Here is a 16,676-nt window from a genome sequence, read left to right on the forward strand (position 1 = left end):
TGTCACCAATGTGGGTGACGCTGACATAAAGATAACTTGGACCATGGACCATGGACCACTTACAGCACAGGAAAGCATCAACTACTTGTGCGAATATAAAACAATAAGCTGGGTTCAAACAGTGCTCGGACGTTCGTTAGCTACATAATCCCGTGCACGTGATTCAGCTCAAGTTTCCTCAGCTGGACCACAGGAGATGGTCACCTCTAACAGTCCTGTGAGGCTTAGGAGGACACACTTGAAGCAATCTGCCCCCGTGTGTGGACTACAATGGACAAGCTGTAGAATACTATTCCTTTCTCATCGATTGCCCTCCCAGAGCAGCGATCCCTTCCTCACGACCAGCTAGCTTCCCGAACGCTGCTTGAAGACTCCTAGTGAAGGACACATCCTGCTTTGCAAGGTAAGCTCCAGCCATGGCATTCAGGCACGCATCTACAGGCACCTTACTCATGGAAGGCCCCGGGCACGTGGTCCCTCCCGCCAGGAGGGAGTCTTGCCTCAAACTGACCTGACAGCTGCTTCTTACATCCTCGCCAAGAGCTACTCTCTAGGGCAACAGAGAACAAATCTACGCCTCCATCACCCACCTGTCAACACTAGAGAGTGGAAAAATGCTCTGAACCACCCCCACCTCCTCTCCCTGGTGACTTAAGGCCTCTCTTTGGGTGAGGACAGACAGAGGTGCTCATCAAGCAGCCAGTCCCTTGGGGTGTGGGCTGGGAGGATGTGCCCCAAGCCCAGCTAACAATGGGGAAGGGGCGGAGAGGGGCACGAGGGAGATGTCTGCCTGATTTCTTAAGCTCCAAGTTGGAGTGGACTTTCCTCTTTCCCATAGAATTATTATAACTAGTGACAATAAGTCAGTGAATTCTCTTTAATGCACACTGAACTCGTAACAGCGCTGCTGAAGCTTGTCTACATTATGAACCAAATACACTTCTGAGGACTTCCCTAGACCTGTAATCATCATCTCTAGGATTGCTTCTGGGATAAACTGGGGCCCAAGTTCCAAAAGACCGTATTTTGAAACATGACCCATTTGTGCTTGTTCCTGGTCAAGTTCAGGGGCAGACCCCGGTGCTGGCGGGTTCTACCACCCCTTCTCTTTGGCTGAAGATAGAACCTGGAAAGGGAAGCCATTCATTTCATACACAGGCTCACTTCTAAAGACCTGGCTTTTCCTTCTAAGCGGATCTGATTTTCCCTTCAACGTCCCTTAAAGAACGCACACACCGTCTTCCTAACCCCCTGGGCAAGCGCAGTCACGGTGACCTGATGCAAGATCTGTACAGAACTGGCTTTGGAAGAGTTTTATTTCTGCAAATGTAACAGGGGGCTCAGTCACTTGCACTAATCCTCCTTAATCACCAAGGAGGAGAACAGGGTATCGGCTGGCTCGTTGCCACCCTCACTCCTGTAGCCTTAGAACAATGCTGAAGTGCAATAACCTGGCATTCCATCCCTTTGGCTTAGCGATTTAATGAAACACCAAGCGGCTTAGGGAATGCTGACATGAAAAGAAACCTGGCTCATGTTTACTGTGAAGACAGCCGGGGAGGTGAGCTTTGATGCTGTTTTCTAAACAGCGGGAGACACTGACACGCAGTGCAGGAATCTTAATAGCATTACAACTGTTTAAGTCAGAGCTTTACTGAACTGTTTGCAAATCTTGTAATCCCCATCTTTCCTGAAGTGAACAAACTTCATGTAACTAAGGCATAAACATCAGATTGCAGAGCAGAGCCGGCCAGAAATAGCCATCACTAGCTTCTCTTCCAGGCGGTTATTTTCAGCACCTCTCCAGTCCTTCTCTTTTCTCTCATCGGGAGCCAAAGGCCCCATCTCAATTTTACATTTATTATGCGGTGATTCAATGAATGCCTATGGTACCCACCAGATGGAGGACAGACTGTGTCCTTTTCCCAGCTGGAGGCCTCACACTTACAACACCCAATAAATATTTGCTCAATGAGTAACGGAATTCTTATACCTGCTCCCCCTTCTCCCATCTAGATTCCAAACTGTTTTGTTTTTTTTTTTTCTCTTTTCCTCTTTTCCAAAACTAATGGACCGCTCCCTTGGGAACTTGCTGAGTGATAGACAGTTCACAATCTGATAAATGGTAATGAGCATCGTTACTTAGAAGGCCCTTCTTAGCACTTCAAAGAGGGGGTTTCAAATTTTTAATTCAGATGGAAACTGGATCAAGTTCAGACACTGTGTTCCTAGGTGCATTTTAGGGTGTGTTGGGGGAAATTCTTTCTTCACCCCTAAATTGATTCTTCCTACAAACAGACTTAGGCAGTCTCCAGGCAGTCCCCGAAAATTAAAGGCTTAGATATCTTTACTCAGAGATGATGCAAGATCATTTTCTAAAGACTGTTGGTGTTACTGAAGTTGGGACTAGGATCAAGTTCAAGCGATCCTCGTGCTGGTAACCCAGGACCAATGACGGGTTCGCTGAATAATGGGCAAAGGAGAGAAGGGGGTCACGAAATCCTACAAAGAGCCTGTGTTTTGGTTATTCCTTTCTCTCCTTGTACCTAAACTATTTCACAGAGAGGAGTGACTCTCCTAATCTAAAGAGGAGTCAAAGAGGAGGCACCCACAACTAATTCTACTCGACAAGGACACTGCTCAGGGTTCCGAATTTTTTTCTTTTGTATCTGTTCCTTGGACGAAACTTTGGAATAGAGGGCATTCACAGTGATACATACCCTAAAATGCTGTTAAGTTAAAAATGAATAACTAAACATTAATCTGGATATTTAAATTACCTTGCAATAGATTGTTTTTATAATTAAAAACCAGATAATTAGCTGGACAGGAGCAGTTGCTTTTAATTAAAGGCTTTAAAAGTTGACCAATGTTGGGGGCTTGTTAAGTTTATAATTTTTCTTGGGTACATGGTTTAGAAGTTTGGCACCTGTTGATTAATGCCAGGCAGAGAGACGCAAAGGTGAATGAAGGGGAGTGCTCAGCCGGCAGGTAGGTGGAGAGTGCACACCTGTGTGGTCAATGCTGGTGGCTGGACACACAGAGGGTGGGGGGGCTGCTGAGGACTTGACCCTGGAGCCGATCCAAATCTCTGATTAGGAGATAAGCAAGTTCCTTAAGATCTTGCTGCAATTTCAAATGCCATTTCTCCACTAACCGCCACAAACTTTTAGATCCGTGAATCCCCAGTTGGGGCGATTCTGCCCCCAAGGGAACCTCTGGCAATGTCTGGAGACATTTTTGGTTGTTACAGCTGAGGAGGGTGGCTACTGGCATCCAGTAAGGTGGGGCTCAGTTTTGCTGCTAAAAATCCTACAAGGCACAGGACGGCCCCTCACAACAAAGAATGATCTGACCCAAAATGTCAACAGTGCTGACAGTGAAAAACACTACTTTAGACAATGAGCGATTTTGTGCGTCTAAGCTGTTGCCCACCCAAGAAGGTGGATGAGGACATGTGCCCTCGTGTCCTAGATGGAGACCTTGCTAGGGTCACAGACTGTGTCTGTAGCCTCAGAGCCTGGCAGGCACTTGTGGAATGAATGACCACACAGGCAAATAGAGGGAGGCTGTCAGCCGAGTCGGGGTCCTCAGCCTCAGCCCACCTGCAGCGGTGGAGGCCTGCTGACTCGGAGAGCCCACGTGAAGGGCAGCCTCTTCCCATTTCAGCAACTGCTGCTCAAATTAACAGCTGTTCCACATTTTCAAAAGAATCTGGAAAGCTGGACTTTTATGGGGAAATCATCTGATTTCTAAATGTTGACTAATTTGAAATTTGAAAATCAAAAAAGAAGAAACAATAACTATACAGGCAAACACAGTAGGTCCAAACAAAACAGACCTGCAGCCCTGCCTTTTGTAACTTCTGATCTGTCTAAGCTCCCACAGGACAGAGACCAGCCACGAATCCCCGCCCAGGATCTGAGAGCTGGTCACCCAGTCCCAGCTTGAACACACCCAGTATATGGACCATGAAGACCAGCTCCGTGCCAAAGACAGGAAATCTGAAATACAGTCTGACACTCCTCTCCTGGTGGTTCACTTTGTGGTTGGAAAATTCTTTGAGGCTGAAAACATACCATCCTTAAACTCGAGAGTTCTAAAAAATCAGGAAATTCCAAAGTCAAGGTTCCTTTTGCAATAATCACACATGCTGTTTCCTTGATTTGGGTACACACAGCCTTTCTTTCCATCTTGTTCAGGGCATGCCATGAAGTTCACAGGATGTGGAACAGCCTGGAGACACAGCCTTTCACAGACGGCGGCTGTAACATTCAGAGTAAGCACGTCCTCCCCATTGGAGAGTGAGCTCAAGCTTATTTCTCACACTCGGTTCAACACCTGGGTTGGTTTGGTTTTTTTTAAATTCATTCTGCAATTATGCACAAAATATAGTCAATGAGACTAATTTATAAGAAAGAAAAATACTGTCTAGAATTTAGACGATCACTATGAAGAAATATACAGAAATTTGGGGAAGGGTCTCAAGGATACCAGGATATCTTGGCAGTTGGGTTTTTGGATGCCAACCTGCCCACCATTTGTGTCCTGACTTCCCAGAAGGACAGGTGGGGAGGAAGAAGGAGGCAGCAGGACTAGCTCCCTGCTCCTCAGCCCCAGCTCCGGTTCCAAATCGTTCAGTCTCACCATTGGCACCTCCTGCCCCTCCACCCATCCCTGTCTTCCTGGGGCCAGAGGGACCAAATCCTTTTCCACCCACAGTCTAGCTATTCCCTTCTGCAGAAGGTCCAGTTTCAAGCCAGTTCCAAGGCCCTCCTGATCACCCCTTCAGTCTTCACGTCCATCATGCAGTCAAACAGTTACTATCTGACCACGCACATTAGCTCTGTGACTTCTCCTTCTCCTGAAAACCCCGAGGGCTGGATGATGCCTTATGCTTCTTAATAATGTCCATGTACTTTGCACACAGCACTCAATAAATACTGGTTAGCTGATTGGTAGAATTATGGCTTATAGTATTAAAATTCTAAGGCAATGAGATCCTTTTCCTAAAAATGTTCCACTGGACATTCTTAGTTCACCATGTCAGCCCCTGAACAAAACCAGAGCTGTTCCGTCCTGGGTAACGCTCCCTCTGTACTGCTGCCGGATCATCCAGATGCTCGTTATAAATGATCAGACTGGTGGGAAGAGGAACATTTAGGCCAATGTCTTTTCTACCTCCCTATGACCCATTTCTGTCGAGACACTGTCTCTGCTGCTGCTGCTAAGCCCTTGGTGTTTCCCAAGTCATTTCTAGGGGGCATGTGAGGTTTATGGGATCCTGGACACACACAGACCTGGATTTGAATTCTGGTCCAATCACCTAGTAGCTCTAAAATCCTGGGAAAGTCAATTAAATGTCCCTGAAACTCAGCTTCTTCATTGTTAAAAATGGGGATAACTTGGAGGGTTGTTGTGAAAGTCAGTGAGATCATTTTATTTTAAAAATGGCTGAAATACAGTAGTTGTTCAATAAACAGTTACTATTATTAAAAAAGGAGGAGAGATCAGGAGAAGGAAGAAGAGGAAGGCACAGGAGTATTTCCTAATTTTTCTTTTCCTTCCATTTTTCCTCCTGGGGCAGGAAATGCCCCCATTAGGGGATCCTGAAAGAGAGTGAAAATCCTTCACTGATTGCCGTGAGCAAAAGGATTCATTTCTGCCCGTCTGAATGGTTTACATACAGACCTGCCCTCAGGCAGGGAGAGAAGCATCTACAGACACCCAGGGAAGTGATTTTTCACCTTTTTCCAAGAGCTGTCCCTGGCCCTCGGGAAATACCTATTTACTGAACAAACCCCTTCCAGCCCGAAGCCACAAGAGACGCAAAGTCACCTGTTAGACCTCCTCATGGTGGTGTCCCCTGAGCCTGCTTCTGCCCTCACACTTATCCTGCAGCAACTTCCTACTGAGGTTTAAAAATGTCACCACTTTCGATGCTATGAGGGCACCGGGGGATTGTTCACAAGACGTCCTGGGAGAGGGGAGGCTGCATGGGCACACCGGGCACTGTGGTCCTTGTGTAAGCAGGTGACAATTCTGCAGGTCCAACGGACAAATAAAAGCGAAAAGCAGAGGGGCCAACCCTTAGGATTACTCTCACCCCAAATATGAGAAAAAATACCGATTTTCTAGAACTATGCCTTATTTGAGGAAAGCTAAACAACAGTTGTTTTTTGTTTCCATCATGCTGGTAAAGAAATGTCAAAACCTACTCCAAAACTTGTCTGCATTTCAATTTTGGAGCCCCATTCCTGGGCGGGGGTGGAGGGGGCCATACCAAACAATATATCCAAACTGGAATGGAAATCAGCATTCTCTTCAAGTGGCCCTTGGCTTGTTTTTCTTTTTAAAACAGAGGTTAGGAGACCAGTAAGTAGCACCAACAAATAGGAATTATGCTCCATAACGTGCTGTGTTAGTGACTCAGGCCAGGCAGCAGGCAGCCGTGGTCACAGGAAAGGAAGGCTGTGTGTCACCAGAGGAGCAGCCTTTAGGCCGGGCGAAGACTCAGCCAGGACTAACCACCCCAGGGACCCAGCAGCTCATCTTGCTCAGCAAGCACCACTCAGTGTGGTTTCACTTTGCAGACAATGGAGCCCTCCTCACTCGCACAGACATCCCTGACCGTACAGTCCAACATTCTCACCACTAGGTCCAAACTGGTGTGAGTTCTGGTGAGTGGAGACAGTGGACGCAGAGGACAACAGACCTTTACTTTTCACTTGATGCCTTTCTGTATCGTCTAATGTATCTCACAAAGAGCATGCATTACTACATAGCTTTAAAGTACATAAGTATATACCCCCCAAAATAAAGTGTGCCCACTGGTAAGGGGAGCAACAGTGATCTTCACAACTTAAACTCACCACTACTCCCCACCTTGTCTCCACCTTCCCTGAAGATGACAACTAAAACCCTTGGCAGTGATCATATCAGCTGGTTTGAATATTAACAAGTGGGAATAGATCAAAGTCCTAACTTGGTTATCTCTCCAATGGGCAGTCTGTGTAGAGAGTTCAGAGGTAGAACCCTACAGCCTACCTTCCACACAGCAGACCAAGGAATGTGTTTTTAACATAGCCCCACGTGGCTCCTCTGCTCAAAATCCTCTGATCACTTACCCCATCCCTACTCAGGGTAAAGCCAAGCCCTTACAATGGCCTTTAAGACCCCACATGGTCAGCCATCAACTCCCTCTCCAGCCTTCTCTCCTACTCCTCTCCCCCTATCAGCCTGCTCTGGCTACACTGCTCTTTGAGCAGACCAAGCACACTCTGACCTCAGGACCTTTGCACATGCTGTTCCCCCACAATGTCCCCATGGCTCACTTCCCCATTCCTTCAGGACTTTCTTCAAATATGGGGGTGGGGGAGGCAGTTCTGTCTTTAAGAAAATAGGCAGATGCATTCTAAATGAGGATGATCTGGAGCTTGCCTAAGAGAAAATGAATTGAAGGATCAAAGGAAAAAACCCAAACATAGTTACACACACACATACACACACACACACACAATTAGCGGTTCACCAATAGTGGTTACTCTTGGGTGGATGAGTGGCTGAAAGGTGTACTGGTGAGGCTCTATTTCCTGCTCTGGATGCTGGCTGTAGTAGGTGTGGTATATTCAGTTTGTGAAAATGCATCAAGTTGCATATTTATATATATGCACACTTTTGAATGCATATTTATATGTCAATAAAATATATCCCCAAATCACACACCCTTTCTTTAACATTTGAGAGCAAAGATTGGTACCCTGAGGAAACCCAATTACTTTGCTGCTTCTTTCTCTGTGCAGACTTACCATCCCACGGTGGCACTGGTCAGGATCATATCAAACAGCAATATGGATAAACCAGCTGTGATCACCTGCAGAAATAATTTCAACAAAGGCCATCAGAGCAGTAGAACCTTGGTAACCTTCTCCGAGGCCATTCACAAGCTGAGATTGTGCTAGTTCAGATCCCAGACATAAGCCATGTCTTCCCACTCCCTGTCCTTGCACCCCCACACTTCCTAGACCGCTGCATTTAACAGAAAATGCTAATTCTAGTCTATTCTGAGGTGAGAATCTTCAAAGAAGCATTTAAATTCCAAACTCTTCAAAAGAGGAGGCACACGGCCAACATCTCACTCATCTCTCTCCAGGGCAGGGGCAGAGCAAGAATACCCATTTCCATCTTGTCTCAAGTGTGCAAAAATAATCCCCCAGTTCAGAAGTACTCATTAACCTGCACCCAGATCCTCTAGCTAAAATCCCAGCTGTCAACCTACCTTTTCCTATGGCACCGTCCCTCCCCTGTCCTAATGTCTTTCTGGCTTACAACACAGTCTAAGAAATCAGGTGCTTCCTCAGGGAGGGAGCAATTAAATAATGAATTAATTATTTGCAAATATCTAGAGGCCAAAGGAGAGGGAAGAGGTTACCCTACATCTCTCAAAGCTAGAAATTCCAGAAAAGTCTCCTAGGACCAGCAGTAACGGGACCCAGACTCCCAAGGTGCCCCTAAACAGTAAGCACAAAGAGTATTTGTGAACCAAAGGCCCAGCTTTGTCAGCGCTTGGAACGTCTGCTCAGGAAAGATGATTCCTCCCCGAATTCCACATTCTGGAATGCACGCTGGCTCCCATTAGAAAGGTCATGCTAGGGACTTGCTTCCGTGCAAAGACAAGAAGAACGAACCAGGCTGTCCTGGGATAGGCCACTCAGGCCGGATGCCCTTGGAGACGTCAACTGTCATCTCACTCAAGGGGACGTCATGTCCTGTCTTGGAGGCCTCTCTAGGTCCCAAGCTGGGAACAAGGCAGCAAGCAGATGGTCAGAAGGAAGGAGTATGTTAAATGAGTTTCATCTTCATTCATTTACTGTCTCAAAAAGAAGTCTGGAAATATAAACCAGGAACCTTCAGTATAGAAACTTAGTGAGATTTTAGAACCTTTGTAGCAGTTCACCTCTCTTGAGGTCACTTTCTGTTTGCTTCCCTTTATTGATTTGCAGTGAAAGCCTCGACAACAAAAAGGGAAAAAAAAGCAGGGTCACAGAGATAGTTGCAAAGCAGAATGCAAAGGACAAGAGGAAACAGCTTTCTCCAAGTGAAAGCTGAGTGGTGGCTTTTATCTTAAAGAGCACGATGAATGGAGCTCTTCTCCCCCCGTCCTCCCTGCGGCTGGTGTGATATTTCATTTAGGACTTTTGCAAGTACGGTCATAAATTTGATCCTCTTGCAATGGAATTGTCTGGTTTTGGAAACAAGGTGACACAAACCACACAAGTCAGTTAATCAGGCTTCCCTGCTTCTTTTCCTGTAAAGGATGCACATGGTCTTTGCTGTGGAACTGAGCTTGGACCTGAACGCCTCTGGACCTGGAGCTTCTAGTTGGCATGGCCTTTAACAGCCACTGTCCTAATCAAGCCTTTTCTTTCTCCTGGATCCATGATTGTCATTTTCACTTTTTCAAAAAAAAATTTTTTTTTTCATCTAGGTTGTCCAACTCATTAACATTGAGCTGTTTGGAGAAATATTACTTTATCTCATTTATGCCCATTTGATCACCTTCCCTTTTATTTTTACTTTAATTGTCATTTTCTCTTACTTTTTTTTCCCCCCTTCCCTTCCTTAATTGTAACCAAAATTAATCTCGTTAATCCCCCTTTACTTTTGCAACTTGGACATTTCCTGGGACGGTGCCAATGGAGACATATTTCTTGGGATTGCTGAAAAGGGCTTCCTTCTACTGATGGAGGTTAGTGATGGCAGTTAGTGGAAGAACTCACCACATTTCTGAAGCCTTTCTTAACTCTTTACCGTTGTCTTCACTCCCTTCACCCCTTTTACCAGATCATTTTTCCCCCCTTTTCCCCAACTTTATTGAGGAATGCTTGACAAATGTAATTTTATGTATTTAAAGTGTACAACACGATGATTCGATATTCACATCCATACACGGCCTTCTCTGACTGCCTCCTTCCCATGACTTTAAATCTAGTCTGTGGAGCCATCACCTCCCACACGCACTGCAGCAGTCATAGCCAAGGACTTGTGCCTCTGCTCCTCTGTGGGTTTCTTCAGCTTGGGAGGAGCCTTGTCTGCAGTGAGATAGACAGCTGGCCTGTTTGTTCCTATTAAATGCACCTTTTGCCAAGAAAAACACCTCTCAGAATTTTCAAACCAGCCCTGACTTGAAAATAAGGTTGCTTTCGTAGCCGGACTGGTGCCTTTCCATCTGCTGCTTCCTGGAAACGTTTGCGTGGTCTCCTGCCTTTCTCCTCGGCCACTCTTTCAAACTTCTCTAAATTTTTATCTCTCAATGAGCAAATCTTCTGCTGGCTGAGATGCTCATTCACAAAGAGGTCTGTGTCATTTCTGTAGAGAACACGTTTGCTCTAGAGAGCTACTGTGGAGTTGGATGGCCCACTGTCTAATCTATTTCCAGAAGAGCCCTCAGTTTCTTAGGCTTCTCTCCTTTTCTTTATGTCCATCACCAGCCCAAGCAGTCAGCTCTCTTTTTGGAAGCATTTCCCACCCCACCCCCAACCTCCCCATTCACACACAGCACCAGAGCTCTACCACTTCATGGAAGTCACTGGTTACAGGATGAGTAGCAACTGACAACACGTCGCCGAGGGCCAGATACCGGGCAGCCCGACTGACCCACTGAACGACTTGCTCCCACACGTCCACCCCACTGTGTATGAGCTTCAGATTCATGCCCCAGCAAAGCGACCGGTTTCCATATGCCATGGGCTGTCAGGGCTGCTCAAGAGCGCTGGAAGTTGTGAGCGACAAATCTGCTTGTGTCAAGAGTCGCCCCCATCTCGAATTCCACTGAGGAACAAGGAGCAGCCAGGAGTGGCTAGCTGTGTGTGTGGGTTCAGAGTGTCCCATGCACGGGTCCCTAAGGGGCAGAACTTGAGAGGTGAAACTGACTGCCTGAGCTCAGAGGTGTGGAAACTGTGACCCAGAGATGAAGTGCGGCTTGCTCCAGGGGACCGGCTACTTCATGGCAGGGAGTAGTGGGACGAAGGCCCTGATTCCCAGGTCAGCCTTTCTCCGAGCTAGAAACTCAAGAAGGGACCCACACGAGCTCTGTGCAGCTTTTTTGAAAATAAGAATCCACTGTAAGCAGGGACTCAAACAGATATTTGCAAACCCATGTTCATAGCAATATTATTCATAATAGCTAACCCAAGTGTCAATCAATGGAGGAACGGGTACACAAAACATTATGTGTGCGTGTGTGTGTACATATATGTAAAAATGTATATATAATGGAATATTATTCAGCCTTAAAAAGGAAGGAAATTCTGACATACACTACAACATGGGTGAACCTTGAAGACATTATGCTCAGTGAAATAAGCCAGATACAGATAGAGAAATACTGTGATTCCACTTATATGAGGTACTTAGAAGAGCCAAACTCAGAGACTAGAATGGAAGGTCTAGGGCCCAGGAGGAATGGGGAATTAGTGTTTAATGGGTACAGAGTTTCAGTTTAGGTTGATAAAAAAATTCTGGAGATGGATGTCAGTAAAAGCATAAACATTTTTTCTTCAAGCTTTACAATGACTAAAATCTGCTCATGAGAAAGACTCCAAGTTACTCTTGGGATCCATCATTCAAGAGATGGAAGTAGCAGCCATCACTGCCAATTGTTGTTCTTGCTTTCAAAAAGCATTTTAAAAAATACAAATGTTTCCCCAAAGAAGAAAGAGTCCTGTGGTCTGAGGAATGTCCCCTTCGTGCACACACAGACCTGAATGACAAACACCAGGACCTGCCACAGTCCAGGCTGCCAACAATAGCAGAACTCAATACATTGTGTCAACAGCGGGGCTTTGAACTTCCTGGCTTTGTCAATGGATGTCACAACCTCTGTGTTGTTTAAACAGATTTTGGTATTTAAAGCAGATCAGGTTTGTTTTTTAAACATTCATTTCGATCCTGAGACAAATTTCCTGTTTGTTTAAGGGAAAATAAAGAGGAGCAGTTGTTAGTGGGAAACAGCCAGAAAGTCATGCATTTATTTGGAAGAGATTCAGAGATTCAGCTTTGTTGTTTACTGTTCTGTTGTTGTTGTTGTTTAAATACATATGACTTCAGGAAAAAGTGACTGATGACAGCATGTCTACAAGGCCCTTAGCCAGAACTGCCCCAGTCTCAGCCACGCACCTCCTGCGTAAACTGGTTATAGTCTTTCAAACACTGTTTCTTACCATCATTTTGCCTTTGCTCAGCAAAATCTCTCACCTGGAATAATTTCACAGGCATCCCCCAAACAATTCCTACTCACCTTCTGAAAATTCATTTATAGAAAACTTTTCCTGAGCCTGGCCCCCATCCACACATCCAAGTGTATCAGAAGCTTCTTCTAGGGGCTTCTGTAACCCCTTACCATGGCACATGCCAGATGCTACTGAGATGTGTGGTCTCCCCAGCCAGTGGGTGAGATACTCATCTCTGTGTGTTCAGGGCCTAGCGACAGAGACTTGCCTGATACATTTTATAGAAACGCCCTAGGATCATCAGAGCTGGTAATATAACCCATCCCATGTAGATACAGAATCTGGCAACAGTCTTTAGGAGGTGACTCATTGTATATTTGTTTCAGGCAAGATTTTGTCTCCTAAGTACTCCCAAGATTATGAGTTTTCACTTTGCCCTTCTGGGCCAACCTGCAGCTTTGCAAACTGCTCCAGAGCTCAGCAATATCTCATGGGAATACTGGGCTTGCCTTTGGGGCTCTCCTAGTGTCCAGTCCATCAAGTCAGTTCCACACGACTGCCGAAAGCTCTACGAGTTTCTCTTTCCCACAGAATATTTCCTCTTCTTGGACCAAGTTAGATCCTTAGCCCGCACTCAGGATCAGCAAATGTCCTCCCCCCACCCCATAGAGAAAACAGCCTGTGTTCCCGGGTGCACCTAGTAAAGGCTCTTCTTTCTCTGGAAATTCATTTCATTTAGTTCTCATTGCTTTCACAGATGTCTGATTTCTTTAAAAATATGTTTTTTGCCATTTATTTGTTTTCCCCCAAGCTGTTTCAGTTGAATGCTGGCCTGTCACAATGCATAACATTCTACTCTGAAGCAGATTTCCCTTTATTATACAGATAAGAAAACTAAGACCCAGAGAGATGGTAAGCCAGCAGTTTTCAAACCAGGCTTGGCTGACCACTGCTTTCTTAGAGCCACCTTGAACGTCATGGTGAGGCAAGGCGGAGAGGCTTTATGTGATTTGTTCTGAACATCTTCCTGATTGGTGACAATCTTATTAACCTATCATTACAATTTTAATTAGCTTTGTATTGTTATGGTAGTCTAGGATCTTGTATATATCAGCCTGAGGCAACAGGACTTTCTCAAGGGCACAGTCTCTTTTCAGACACAGTTTCAGATACAATGCAACTGGTGGTGATGAATAAGGCAGGCTGAAGGTGAGAGGAACATAAAGTTTCTTCTCCTCATGATTCTCTCTGCCCACAGGGGAGGAAACTCTTCTCTGTTCCATCCTTTCATTCTCTTCCAAGTTCACTCTGATGGGAAGAATTATTCATCTGATGGTGCATTTAATGAGGCTCATTACACTAGCTGGTGGAATTCCAGTGCTTTAAAGGCAAGAACCCAGACTCCAATGGTTTATTTCTTCTCTTGAATCCATGCAATAGAATTTTCTTGACCCTCTGTCTCCACCTTTTGGGGGTGGGAATGGAGAATGGAGAGGAAGCCATGCCTCCTATAGGGAGCAGAAAGCCTTAAGTCTCTAAGCCAAGGCTGAGTTTTTTCAATCCAACTTTGTTTCCCACTTGCCTACTATTCCTTGTCCATGCGTTCTCTTAGTTCATATCCCAAGAATGGAGAAGTGGGTAGAAGAGTTCAAGTATCAAGACTCGGAACTCTTCAATGCATGTTGTGTGCTTAAAAAACCTGTGTCTTCTTAGTCCATCTGACACTGGTCCTTTGGTTATAACTTCAGAAATCTGTGGACCTTTGGACCTTTTATCTTGGACTTGCAATCTTTCCAGATCAGAAGTGCAGAAAGTGCTGGCTCTCCCCCAGGACTGGGTGTCACAGTTTTTTTCTCTTTAGTCCTCACACTTCTCAAGAGGCCATATTAATAATACGTCTGCTGAAGCAGTGTTTCCTGGGACCTTTGGAGGCCTCCTCCCTTTTACCTGTCTCTGTGGGCAGTCTTCCTCAGCTCATCATAGAACACCTGATTTGGTGGGGGGTTGCTTTATTTTCTGTAATATAATTTTCTTTCAATAAAGGGGCAATAAATTTACCAAGTATTGCTTCTTTCCTGAGAAATACAAAAAGCAAAATAATGCAGATATACTCAGAACACCCAATTGTTGAAGACAAATGGAGAATTTGAGGCTACCCTAATTTTCCCTCAAATGAAATTCAGTGACAGCCTGGTACGGAGTCAACAGATTTTTCATTCTAGTACTTTTTCTCAAGTTTCTCAGTCTCATTTTATTCAGTAAACGTGCTCATCAACTGGCAGATTTACTTTTAGAATGATAGATTTCTGCCATAGTTATTTTTCAAACGTTTGTCCTGTTGATTAAAAAATTCCAGCAGTCTCCCAGCTAAGCAGTTCTCTGTGCTTCTATAAAGGAAGGGCATGAAGCTAAGGTGGTTTTGGATTTTCTGAGTTGTTTTGATTCACTCAAAGAATAGATCTAATCTCTGCAGTCTATTTTTAGAAATGAAATGAATTTAAGCTCAAAGGAGCTTCAAAAAAAAAAAGCACCATAATTATACTTACTCCAAGGCCGTCACAATTTTTTTCATCTCCATTTAATTTAACAATAACTTCAACTCATGTTATTGTTATACTTATTAATAACGGAGGTAAAAGAATAGATTTGCCGAAAGATACACATCAAGACCTGCTCGTAGAGTTTAAAGACAGGAAATGTGGTGCTCATTTGGTAAAACCCCTTGTATTACTTTTAAGCTGACCCCTTCCTGAATCCTAAAAATTCCTGAAGAAATATCAGTTGGGAAAAATGAGCCCATGACGTCAAGGGCTGTACCCTGGCTCCAGGTCTGGTCATACTCAGTTTTACATGACCAGAGAGTGAGAGCTCCTCACAAAGGTAAAAGCTGGCACACGACTCGCCCCCCAGCTTGAGGGATACACGCAAACCACGGAGACTTCCCAGCTCTTGCCACACAACTCTTGGCACTCACTGCAAAATGTCAGTGGGTCACCTGTGAACTCTCCTGCTAGGGACTGAATTGTGTGCCCCTCTTCCACCCTAAATCCTTATGTTGAAGCCGTAACTTCCAATGTTATGGTATTGGGAGATGGGGCCTTTGGAAGGCAGTTAGGGTCAGATGAGGTCACGAGGGTGGGGTCTTCAAGATGTGATCAGTCACCTTATAAGAAGAGATCAGAGAGCTTGTGCCCTCCCTCCGCCTGTGAAGACACAGCTAGAAGGTGACCACTTGCACTTGCAACCCAAGGAGAGAGCTCCCACCAGACACCCACCCTGCGGGCACCGTGATCTTGGACTTCCCAGCCCCCAGAACTGTGCACAGTAAATGCCTGTTGTCTGAGCCATCCAGCCTATGACATTTTGTTATGGCAGCCTCAGCTAAGACATTACTCCTTGCTCTTTGGGAGAGTTTAAAAAAGGAAAGTTAAAAAGACAACAACTAACTGTTTCAGAAGAACCATTCACTGAATTAGAAGTGAAAAAGGAGGGCTTTGAGTTATTGCTAGAATGAAGCTAAGGCCAAATTCAATTCACTGAGCCCTCACTAGGAACTGGAGAGGCAAAAACAAAAGGTGAGAACTGCCCTCAGCACCCCTGTCATAGCTTCACCACTTCTGGACGTGACTAAGCAAATCATTTCAGTATCATATGAAAACTGCTAAGATGCAGGTACACTCAAGGTTATAGGAACAAGCCCCACATCGAGATGATGCCTGAGCTAATCTTGAAGGACAAGTAAGAATTACCGGGTGAGGGATGGGGGAGGGGCTTTCTACGTAGAAGGAACAGCAGGAAAAAGCTCACAAACTCTAAGTCATTGTGTATTGACCAGAGCACCGAAGGAAACTTGGAGAGAGAGAAAAAGCAATAGCTAGAAACCCCTTTTTCCCAACAAGGTACTGAAAATAATCCCATGGAGAAATCTACTCGCTTAAAGACCACGGGCAGCTGCTTCCAGGACGACTGGGCATGCAGTGTTACCAGCATGTACGAGGCAGTCCTGGCCTTGGACTTCAAAAGTCCAGTCTTCCTCCCCGGTGACTGTGGGCGAGAGCGGGCCAGCACGCCCAGGGCCGGCATGCTCCCTTGCTGTGTCACAAACTCACTGACTCACCTCAGGCCAGCCCTTCCCCCTCTCTGGGTTTCAGCTCCTTTGTCTTCCTATAAGACAAAGGAATTACCTATAAAGTATCTCTCTGGGACTGAATTTTATTCTTTGACTTAAAATTTTTTCTTGAAAGAGAAAGGGGGAATCCTATTCATTCCCTGACTTGTTCCAGTGATAATTTTCAAGGAGCTTAACAAGACAGTCATTGCAGACTTAATTAAAAGTCTATTAGAAGTAGATAAGAGAGATGAAGGATGGGGGGTGGGGAACAAGGATCAGGAGGCACGGATGAGGCTGTTACCCCAAGTCCACGCCTGAGCTGTCTACCTACATGG

General features: G+C 45.3%; 1 protein-coding gene across 3 annotated transcripts in view; it reads right to left on the reverse strand.

Annotated features, from left to right (window-relative positions):
- Positions 1-16,676, reverse strand: part of TMEM241 (transmembrane protein 241) — an 82,682-nt gene that overhangs the window by 3,700 nt on the left and 62,306 nt on the right. Inside the window, exon 15 of one of the 3 annotated variants that reach the window (XM_032467509.1) lies at positions 7,809-7,873. The exons of the other annotated variants lie outside the window; for them this stretch is intronic. Within the exon in view, the coding sequence (XP_032323400.1) occupies positions 7,809-7,873 (65 nt within the window). The remainder of the gene's footprint in view (positions 1-7,808; positions 7,874-16,676) is intronic. 3 annotated transcript variants of the gene reach the window in all.

This window comes from Camelus ferus, chromosome 24 (assembly GCF_009834535.1).
Source record: "Camelus ferus isolate YT-003-E chromosome 24, BCGSAC_Cfer_1.0, whole genome shotgun sequence".
In the NCBI taxonomy this organism is placed as follows: domain Eukaryota; kingdom Metazoa; phylum Chordata; class Mammalia; order Artiodactyla; family Camelidae; genus Camelus; species Camelus ferus.